The sequence below is a fragment of the Oncorhynchus mykiss genome, chromosome 21 (assembly GCF_013265735.2).
Source record: "Oncorhynchus mykiss isolate Arlee chromosome 21, USDA_OmykA_1.1, whole genome shotgun sequence".
Taxonomy (NCBI): Eukaryota; Metazoa; Chordata; class Actinopteri; order Salmoniformes; family Salmonidae; genus Oncorhynchus; species Oncorhynchus mykiss.
Genome location: NC_048585.1, coordinates 53,048,955 through 53,060,239, shown reverse-complemented (window position 1 = coordinate 53,060,239; position 11,285 = coordinate 53,048,955). Strand labels below are relative to the sequence as shown.

At 45.0% G+C, this 11,285-nt stretch overlaps 1 protein-coding gene across 6 annotated transcripts; it reads left to right on the top strand.

Moving 5' to 3' along the window:
• The first annotated feature begins 470 nt into the window (after positions 1 to 470).
• On the top strand, positions 471 to 9,416 carry LOC110500707 (RNA-binding protein 4.1). Of its 6 annotated transcripts, none has more exons than XM_036958155.1 (4): positions 471 to 489; positions 720 to 817; positions 1,516 to 1,951; positions 7,421 to 9,416. In XM_036958155.1, exons 3-4 carry the CDS (start codon positions 1,540 to 1,542, stop codon positions 8,245 to 8,247), a joined length of 1,239 nt encoding a protein of 412 aa, XP_036814050.1. In that variant the 5' UTR covers positions 471 to 489; positions 720 to 817; positions 1,516 to 1,539; the 3' UTR covers positions 8,248 to 9,416. The 6 variants fall into 6 exon arrangements, with proteins under 6 accessions (XP_036814050.1, XP_036814051.1, XP_021433889.1 ...); XM_036958156.1 differs by lacking the exon at positions 471 to 489 and having other exon boundaries at positions 677 to 817; positions 7,421 to 8,267; positions 8,736 to 9,416; XM_021578214.2 differs by lacking the exon at positions 471 to 489 and having other exon boundaries at positions 678 to 817; positions 7,421 to 8,267; positions 8,522 to 9,416.
• Positions 9,417 to 11,285: the final 1,869 nt, after the last annotated feature.

Sequence of the window (11,285 nt, the reverse complement as noted above, 5' to 3'; positions counted from 1 at the left end):
TGCCAAACCTATAGTTTGTTAGCAAGAAATTTGTGGAGTGGTTGAAAAACGAGTTTTAATGACTCCAACCTAAGTGTATGTAAACTTCTGACTTCAACTGTATTTGAGTGAATGAGACTTGACGTCAGAAGAGTTACAGGGTGTGTTAAGTGGTGATGTCCCATCCTTTCAGGTTGTTGGCATGAGGTAGGACTAAATAGATTTACATTGTGGAGTAGGTGAGTGTTTTTTTTATTTTGTGAGTGTAGCGTTAGATGGTAGGTTATTTGTTTATTTTTTCAAGGGAAGCATAGGAGAGTTGTACTCCAATCTAGTATGTGGCGGTAATGCAATATGTATTGGATGCCAACCGAAGTTAAACATCAAAGAAGAAGAACCTTACTAGAGGCACACAAAGATACCGTTACCATTTCACCATTACTATAAGATAGTTGGCGCGTTTTAGCATGCATCTAAACCACGCAATTTAAAAAACAACTTTGGCAAAGGGTAAAGTCTACAAAACATAGTCCACAGATATAGTTTTGGCAACAAAAAACTGTATTGTGATCAAATGTTTCATCGATGAGAACATTTGCAGAATATCGGTAAAAATCCATCTCGTCTCATATTCTCACTACCAAATTTAGAAGTGGTTGTGAGTGGAAAAGCCGAGCGGATGCTTGAGATTTATACATCCGGTGAAATATCTGTCTCATTGTTATGTCTTTGGTGCTAAGGTATGTTTGCGGACCGCCATAATTCCACAGAAGAAGAAGAAAAATCATCACGACGCCATTTCAGAAGTCATTCATTGGCGGCTGAATTCATAGTTCAGGTGAGGACATTTAATTTATTGGTGAATTTTATTTAACAAGTTGTTAGTGTTTGGAGTAAGGTATTCTGTACGATATTGTCATGGCGTGTTTGTTTGACCAAAAGTAGGAACGAGTTAGGTACGCTAGCACCATACCGTGCAAACGTTTCTTCCTAAAACTACTGTAGTATCAGCGGTAACGTTAGCATACTAACTAACGCAAATGGCTACCAAACTAACTTAGCTGGCTAGGTTATCAGCACCATTTGAATATCAGTTGGAGGTTTCAGACTATCGCCCAATGTTAGCCAGTTTTCAATCACATGATTTAGCTAAATATATATATATTTAAATTGTAGTTAAAACAGTTAGCTTTGAGCATAGCAAGCTAACCAACGTTAGCTGGCGAAAGTGCGGTAAATTCAACTTCTGAAGCTAGCTGCTAGATGAATATTTATATACAATATTGATAGCTAGCCATGAATGATTAAATGGCAAGTCATCAATGTTAAACAACTGTTTGCTAGTTGGCCTGGTCAGCTAGCTGCGGAAGTAACGTTAGCTAACTAGCTAATGTTACGTCCGATAACTTGATGACGTATTATTCTCTTGCCGTATTAAAGAACGCTTATAATAATAAGTCTACACGTGGTTCTTTAATTAAATCTAAAAATATTTTATATATACTTGGTAAACAAACTGCTTGTTTCCCCTTTCAGGAATAACAACATTCTGATTTGAAGATGGTGAAAATCTTCATTGGCAATCTCGCCTCCGGCACCACGCAGGACGAGCTACGCACTCTCTTCTCCGAGTATGGAAAGATATCTGAGTGTGATATTGTCAAGAACTTTGGCTTTGTGCACATGAAGGACAAAGCCGAAGCGGAGGAGGCCATCAAGAACCTCCACCACTATGAGCTCAACGGGGCTCAGATGAACGTGGAGATGAGCCGTGGCAGACCTAAGTCAACCACCAAGCTGCATGTCAGTAACATCCCAGAGGGTTGCACCAATGAGGAGCTGAAGACCAAGTTTGAGGCTTACGGCCCTGTGGTTGAGGCTGACATAGTGAAGGACTACGCCTTTGTCCACATGGAGTCTGTGGATGATGCCATGGAGGCCATCAGTGGGCTGGACAACACAGCCTTCCAAGGTGAACCCGCAGGCAGAAGAGAGCAGATAGTCTGTGCTTTCCGTAGTTACAGAATACACTTCCTTTTTAGATGGCATAAAGATCGTAACGTGATGCTGAATAGCATTTTGGTTTAATTCTGAGGTCAATTAATAAGTAACGGCAATAAGGTTGAGTCTTTTCCGTGGTTCTTTTATTCGGTTTCAACGTAACAGTGCAGGTGAATCAATTGATGCTAATATATAAGTATTTGCAATAAGAAAATAACTTTAGTCGTTAAGAAGCAGTGGAGCGTGTCAGAAGCCTACCGTCTCATGCGTCTCTTCTCTCTCCTCAAAAGGCAAGCTGATGAGCGTACAACTGTCCACCAGTCGTCTGCGCACGGTCCCGGGAATGGGAGCTCAAACCGGCTGCTATGTCTGTGGGAAACAGGGTCACTGGTCGAAAGACTGCCCTAGCGGCGGTCAGAATGGCGGTAGCTACAGTGACCGCGATGACCGACCCGGGGGTGGCCCAATGAGGGGCCGCGGCAGGGGCTTCCCACGGGGTTTCAGCAGGGGTGGCGGTGGATACCCTAGTGGCTACGGGATGCCCCCGAGGGCTGCGGCATCCGACTACATGGGCGGGCTAGGGTATAGCAGAGCGTCCAGTTACCTGGGGGGGCCTCCCCCTCTGAGCCGTAGGCCTAGCTATGGCTCTGCTCGGGAGTACAGCGCAGATGCCAGGGATCGGTACAGCGGCAGGCTTCCGAGCTCCTATCCTGAGAGGGCATCGGCCTACGAGCGAGACCACTACAGCAGCGTTGACTATTACGAGAAGTACAGAGCACGGCCATACGGCTCAAGCTATTTTGAAGAGCGCCGCCTCGGCTATATCCCACCTCCCCCTCCCCCCTCTTCCTCCCTCTCAAGGCTCTCCTCTAGTATCGACCCGTACGAGCGCCGCCCGCTACCACCACCCTCGACGGCCGCCTCGTACTACTTGCGAGACCGCAGCCCGATCAGACGAGTGGCCGTCGCCTCTGACAGCTATGGTTACGAGCGCTCGCGGCTGTCCCCGGTGTCGTCCTCCAGAAGCTCTTCGTATGCCGTCCCGCGGGCCAGGGACCCCTACACCGATCGGGCACGCTATGCTTACTGAGCCACACACTGCCAAGGTGAGCCAACCAACTAGGAATACTAACCCATTCCTGTGGGTGAGTGTGTTCTGGAATGGTGCGTTCCATTTATTGTAAAACAGGTACTTGATGTTACAGTGGGGACTGGGATACTGTAGACTCGTGTTCATCTTTATATTTCTTCAATGAAGAACAAGAACTAAGACCCCACACACAGTGCTTTTTAAACCGGGAGACACCATCCCATTTCTCAAAGCGAATGCTCTGCTCTTTTTCTAGGTGTGTATGAAATGCCGGACTTTTCCTTTGCTACCATTCCTCCTCCCAGCTGCATGGTTCCATCGAGCTGTGCCGCAAACAAACCTTTCGCGACTCGGAATGTGGTGACGCGAGAGTGACGCGGACGGAAATTGGCGTGTGCATCTTCGTGGCACCGGTGCCGGCAGACGAATAATCCTCTCAACTAACCAATCAGTCCACACCACCCCACATTCTTCCTTTATTTTAGTTGTCAGTTACAGAGCCTGTTTGCTATCGAAAACCACCAGTGTGGCATTTCTACAGTTTGATGTTAATACTAGCTTAATTATACCGGCTTTCAAATCGCTTTGTTAGTTTGTGTGGGTCATGTTTTTTGTGGGGGGATTTTAAACGTGTTTTTTCCTCTCCCCCTTGTGATTTAATATCGTCAAAGCAAATTGGCCTCTGAATTTGCCACATTTTTTATTTGTCGGATTGAGGTGACCGTAGTTAAGAGAAATATTTATCCTTTTTGAGAAATATCTCGTTTTCATTTAATTGGTTTGTTCAACTATTAATTTAAAACTTCATTCCATGTATAGCTCAGTAGTCATTTAACATTTTTTTCCTTATTTAAATCCTCCCCCCCCCCCCCCTCCCCCCCTGGGAAAGCAATGTAAGAGTAGGCGGGTATGAATATTCCCCAGAACAATCTGTGAAATTCATCCACTGGATTTTAGAACGCTTTCATTTTGATAAAGGAGGATAGCCTAAGCAGTAGGACAACAGGATATCTTGAGTTAATATCATTGAGATAGAGGACTCATCTTTGCATCTGTGCCATTATAGCATTTGTGGCTGCATGGGTAGCGCCATTGAGACCCCCATTTTGAGGTAGTCAATTCTCTTTGCAATTGGCTGTTCCCTCCTGATGACCTGGTTGGACACGACTCCCAGCGGGGTCACCAGGAGGGATCAACCAATGAAGTTGGAAGTCCCACCCAGTTGTCTATAATAAAATGGTGGATGCCCTCTGGTGCTGCCCATGCCAGTACAGCTTTTGGCCACTAGAGGCCTCAATCATTCTTTGGTTAATATCTGCTGTCACAACATTGTCATTATCCCAAGACAACATTCCAGCTTTAGAATTATTTTGGGTGTATTTGCAGGGTTAAAAACAGTATGTGCGTTTCCTAACCAAAAATAAGCAATCGGTTGGTACCCATTGGAACAGTGCATGCTTAATACACTTCCAAGAGTAACTATTTTTGCATGATTAGGATGGTCCAGTCTGAAATTCAGATTTAAGAGGCTTGTTTCAACACTCTAAATATTGTTTCTAATAACCCAAGCTTTAATAATCCAAAATGGTCCTCTATTAATGTAATATTTATTTCTAGACATAAACATGTTGAATACAGTAAATAACATGAGCATAACTGGCATTGCTATCAAATCAAACTTTGCTTACTTACATGACATTACCATTGAGATATAATGGGCTCTAGTCTGATCACTTTCTTGGGGTGCCTTAGTCTGCGTTGAGATGGGCAGCCCTATTCTGATATACAAAAAGAGCCAATGTGAAAAGATCTGTGATTGGTCAAATGACAAATTTGTGGAAAAAATATCAGAATTGGGCGTCCTGTCTAAACAGAACATCTGTCTGCTCAGTTCTTATGGGAATTGTTGTAGTTTGTATATTTCCTACAGTCAAAGCGTGTACGTTTTATGCCTTTTATTTTTTAATAAACCAAAATGTATTTTGGTGAGAATCCTCTCTTGAGACATCTGGACTTTTTCCCACATCTATACTTGATAATGCATTGACAATACTTTTCAGATGATACTTATTTAAACCTGATAATGGGTACTAAATCAAGAAAATTAAAGTCATTTTCCATTCGGCCAATCAACAGGTCTGATTTTGAAACCCGATCTGGTTTTGCCTTGTGAGGGGCTGGATAGAGATTATGCCGTAGGTAGCAAACGCCGGCAGAGAGGAGCCATTTCAGCCCTTCGGAAACTGGCATCAACCCAGTGAGTCCATCGTGAAAGGTACGAAGGAACATGTAATCTAGCTAGCTATCCATTTATTTTATGTTAGGCATTGCCGTTGCAACCAGCACAAATATTAAATGCAACTATGTAAAATCATATGACCGTCATGCAACGCGTTTCGGATCTATTGTTAGCGTAGCATGCTCGTTGTGCATGCAGACACAGACGACACAACTTGCTAGCGTTGCCACAAAAGGCAATTACTAGCTTGTCTGCAGTGGTGTCGCTAGTTCTCAAGCACGTTCCAAACGAGTACACGTGCAAAAATATGCTGGTCGCTGAAATTGTTAATGTTGGTTCGCGAGCTGAATGAATGAATGGGCAATGTACAGTTTGTTCAGTTAAGCATAACCTCTGTTGCAAAAACAGCATTGTGATTGGTTAATAACTGGTCCTCCTACTTATGACCCAGTGCATCCACTTAGTGCATTTTTATTTTATTTAACTAGGCATGTCTGTGAAGAACACATTTGTATTTACATAGACGGCCCTACCTAAGAAACTCATTCGGGGCTGGGATTATATATATATATATATATATATATATATATATATATATATATATATATATATATATATATATATATTAGGACAAAACACATGCCAACGACGATGCATACAGAGAGTCCTAAGACACTAGCGTTATTGATCAAACATTTGGTATTTTAATAGGTTACTCACTATACTTTTAAGTTCATAAGACTCCCTGAGCCAATATATATATATTTTTTATATCAAATTATTTCCTATGTCTAATCCTCTTCCATTGTTCATATGCTAAAGTGGGATCATCACCATGGTGAAAATCTTCATTGGGAACTTGTCTCCAGACACCATGGCAGAGGAGCTGCGCTCCCTCTTCTCCCAGTATGGAAAGGTCTCTGAGTGTGACATCGTCAAGAACTTTGGCTTTGTGCACATGAAGGATAAAGCTGAAGCGGAGGAGGCCATCAAGAACCTCCACCACTATGAGCTCAACGGGGAGCAGATGAACGTGGAGATGAGCCGCGGCAGACCCAAAGCCACCACCAAGCTGCATGTGGGCAATATCAACAGCAGCTGCACCAACCAAGAGATGCGGGCCAAGTTTGAGGAGTACGGCCCTGTGGTGGAGTGTGACATAGTGAAGGACTACGCCTTTGTCCACTTGGAGCGTATGGAGGATGCCATGGAGGCCATCAGTGGGCTGGACAACACAGCCTTCCAAGGTGAACTCACACAGGGCTTGGTTGGTCAGTTGCCAGTGTGGTGTAGGTATCCCCCTGGTAATTAGAATGAGTTCTATTCACTCACAAAACTGGTGGGTAACTCATGGATAAATGTAAGTGGTGAAAGAGTAAGGGACAGTCAAGCACTGTCTCAAAATACATCCAAGACGTTGTCCACATTTCCCCCAACTTCAGGCCAGCGTGTGGACTCTAGCTTTGCCTGCATTATTATACCTTTATTTCAACTAGGAACGAAGACCACGGTCTCTTTTACAGCTGGGCCCTACGTATACATGTTTACACATACAGTTTAGGTACAATGATTAAAAAACTACAAGACAAACGAAACGATCACAGATGATACAAAAATTACAAATACTGCAAAAGATTTCATTTACACAGGTTATTCTACTAACAGCACAAAAACTTGCATTCCCTGAAACCGTTACAAGCAATACAAAAATAAAAATGCTCCAATAAATATTTAAAATGGGCAAGGGGGACAAGAGTCTCACGTTCAAGTTTAGTCTGCAGCCTATTCCATAGGCAAGGAGCGTAACAGGAAAAGGCAGCCATACCCAGCTCTGGAAATCGCATGGGACTCGAGTGTAATCCATGCTTGAGACCTGGTTTTAGGAATTATAATTAAAATATTGATGAGTGGTGATAAATAAGAAGGTCATTTACTCGTATGCCTAGAACGTGGAACAATTGTCGGAGTTCACTTTCAGAGGAGTTCCAAGATGAATGTTATGAGGGTGGTGTTCTAATTCATGCCTGGCTTTTATCTGATTCCTTAGAGCATGTGCATAGATGGAACAGTTTGTTGTATCGTGGTAAACTCTTGCGTTTTTCTTTTTTAAGGCAAACTGATGAGCGTGAAGCTTTCGACTAGCCGCCTGCGTACTACGCCGGGAATGGGAGAGAGGACAGGTTGTTATCGGTGCGGGCAGGAAGGCCACTGGTCCAAAGAGTGCCCGCTCGACACTTCGGGCAACTACAGAGAGGGTGCCGAGCCAAGCTCTGACCCTAGGTTCGGCGGTGACTGCGGTTATCACCGGGGCTTGAATTTCGGCGTTCCAGGTTACAGTGGCAGTGATCCAGTTTACAGTGGAAGCTATTCTCCCGCGCACGGCTTTGGCGGTGTGCCCGGGTATGGCAGGGGCGCAGGCTATGAAAGCACATTGAGTTACGGGCTTCCGCCGGGTTACGGAATGAGCGCCGCCGAACGTAGCATGGCACGGGTGTATGCCAGTGAGGCAGCGTACGGAGGCAGCAGCTGGAGCCACGGCGTGGTCCCAGCCTACCCTGTGCGCCGGTCATCGTATGAGGACCGTGATCCGTATGGTGCCGTGGACTTCTACGAGAAGTATCGGGCTCGCCCGTATGGAGCCAGTTATTTCGAAGAGCGCCGGTCTGTTCCTTTGCCCAGCCCACCGTTCCCTTCCTCCTCGGCCATAATGAGGGAGCGCCTGCCTCCCTCTAGCCCCGACCTATACGAGCGCTGTCCTCTCCCTTCTCCACCAGCCCCCCTCTCCTCATCCTACTCCCGCGACCGGAGCCCATTCCGGCGAATACCTACCGAGGCGTACGAGCGCGCGCGCCTCTCCCCGGTGCCCTCCCTCCCCAGAAGATCGGCTTACGACATCCCGCGGGACCCCTACGCCGAGCGGGCGCGATATGCTTACTAACCTTTCTTCCTCCTGTCCAGGTGAGACCTGATTTAGCTTTCATAGGTTAGCGTGATTAAGTTCCCAGGGAACTAGTATTAATGTAAACACTAGGTGTTTTGATAGTTTATTTCCTAGGTAACATCCTAGAAAACGTCAGGTTTTCTGTCTTGACGTAGATTGATAAGACTGATGCCCATCAAGCTTGTTGATCAAATAGAAGAGAATGCGTGCCGTAGAACTTAAATGCATCTTGTGGGTGACCATGTTACTATTTGGTATGCTCTTTTTTCAGGTATCGCGACGGTCAACCGAGCACGAGACTATCTTTGTTTCGACTCACAATGTATTTCGGTTATGGCCCGCAATCGTGGGACTGTGAAAGTGCAGACATTTAGCTTCTCTGTTCGGTATCTGTCTCGTGTGTCAACTGATCGCTTAGTAACGTTTGTATTTCCCCACTAAAAGCAGAATGTACATAGATGTTTTTTTTTTTTTTTTTTTTACAGAAAGAAGTTGATTTGAATGTGAGTCCTGCAGTTATATGAAAAGTAGCACCAGTTGAATCATCCAATGCAGTTGACTCCAGGTAGCAGTTGTATGCATTATTGTGATGAATGCAATAATTTGCTAATTATGTTCTAATTCATTTTAAAACCATCAAAATACATAGGTATTGTGAATGAATGTGTAAATAATACACATCTAATTCTACTATACACCTGAGGTAAGGGCCGCAATGGACAAATGACCAAATCCTGCTTTTTGGCTGAATTGCACCTGTATCAAAAAATCATTCACTTCAAATGTTACAGTATTATTCAAATTATGTGTGAATTAAATATTACACTTTGAATAGATTCTTAGTTTTAGAGCCTTTTTTTTTTTACCCCCCTTTTTCTCCCCAATTTCATGGTATCCAATTGTTAGTAACTACTATAATGTCTCATCGCAACAACTCCCGAATGGGCTCGGGAGAGATGAAGGTCGAAAGTCATGCGTCCTCCGAAACACAACCCAACCAAGCTGCACTGCTTCTTAACACAGCGTCATCCAATCCGGAAGCCAGCCGCACCAATGTGTGGGAGGAAACACCTGGCGACCTTGGTTGCCACCATTTGTCCTGAATGATGATATGAGAAATATTTCTGTCCATCTGTTTCTCAATAAAGTCACTGTCTGAAAAGTTATTGGTCTTTTGATTCATGATTTCTTACCATGTTTTGTCCACCACCCCATTCTTCTTTTGGACGGTAGTAGGTGAGCTTGGAAGGTAGTTGTTTTCCCCCTAGAATGTCAGCAGCAGAATGAACACAACTGCTCACATTTTAGTTTATTGCTCCTCAGTTACTCATACATGATATTGGTAATATTGTCCTGTACACTAGTTAGCACACCTTATAGGTGGTTAATTAAGCAATAAGGATGAGAGAAGGTGTGGTATATGGCCAATACACCACTGGTAAGGGCTGTTCTTACACACAACGCAACGCGAAGTGCCTGGATATAGCCCTTAGTCGTGGTATATTGGCCGTATGCCACTAACCTCAGAGGCGCCTTGAAATCAAATCAAATGTATTTATAAAGCCCTTCGTACATCAGCTGATATCTCAAAGTGCTGTAAAGAAACCCAGCCAAAAACCCCAAACAGCAAGCAATGCAGGTGTAGAAGCACGGTGCCTAGGAAAAACTCCCTAGAAAGGCCAAAACCTAGGACGAAACCTAGAGAGGAACCAGGCTGTGAGGGGTGGCCAGTCCTCTTCTGGCTGTGCCGAGTGGAGATTATAACAGAACATGGCCAAGATGTTCAAATGTTCATAAATTACCAGCATGGTCAAATAATAATTATCACAGTAGTTGTCGAAGGTGCAACAAGTCAGCACCTCAGGAGTAAATGTCAGTTGGCTTTTCATAACCGATCATTGAGTATCTCTACCACTCCTGCTGTCTCTAGAGAGTTGAAAACAGCAGGTCTGGGACAGGTAGCACGTCCGGTGAACAGGTCAGGATTCCATAGCCGCAGGCAGAACAGTTGAAACTGGAGCAGCAGCACTTCCAGGTGGACTGGGGACAGCTAGGAGTCATCGTGCCAGGTAGTCCTGAGGCATGGTCCTAGGGCTCAGGTCCTCCGAGAGAGAGAAAGAAAAAAAGAGGATTAGAGAGCATACTTAAATTCACACAGGACACCGGATAAGACAGGAGAAGTACTCCATATATAACAAACTGACCCTAGCCCCCCGACACAAACTACTGCATCATAAATACTGGAGGCTGAGACAAGAGGGGTCAGGAGACACTGTGGCCCCATCCGATGATACCCCCGGACAGGGCCAAACAGGAAGGATATAACCCCACCCACTTTGCCAAAGCACAGCCCCCACAGCACTACAGGGATATCTGCAACCACCAACTTACCATCCTGAGACAAGGCCGAGTATAGCCCACAAAGATCTCCGCCACGGCACAACCCAATGGGGGGCTCCAACCCAGACAGGAAGATCACATCAGTGACTCAACCCACTCAAGTGACGCACCCCTCCTAGGGACGGCATGAAAGAGCACCAGTAAGCCAGTGACTCAGCCCCTGTAATAGGGTTAGAGGCAGATAATCCCAGTGGAAAGAGGGGAACCGGCCAGGCAGAGACAGCAAGGGCAGTTTGTTGCTCCAGTGCTTTTCTGTTCACCTTCACACTCCTGGGCCAGACTACACTCAATCATATGACCTACTGAAGAGATGAGTCTTCAGGAAAGACTTAAAGGTTGAGACCGAGTCTGCGTTTCTCACATGGGTAGGCAGACCATTCCATAAAAATTGAGCTCTATTTGAGAAAGCCCTGCCTCCAGCGGTTTGCTTAGAAATTCTAGAGACAATTAGGCGGCCTGCGTCTTGTGACCGTAGCGTACGTGTAGGTATGTACGGCAGGATCAATTCAGAGAGATAGGTAGGAGCAAGCCCATGTAATGCTTTGTAGGTTAGCAGTAAAACCTTGAAATCAGCCCTTGCCTTAACAGGAAGCCAGTGTAGAGAGGCTAGCACTGGAGTAATATGATCAAATGTT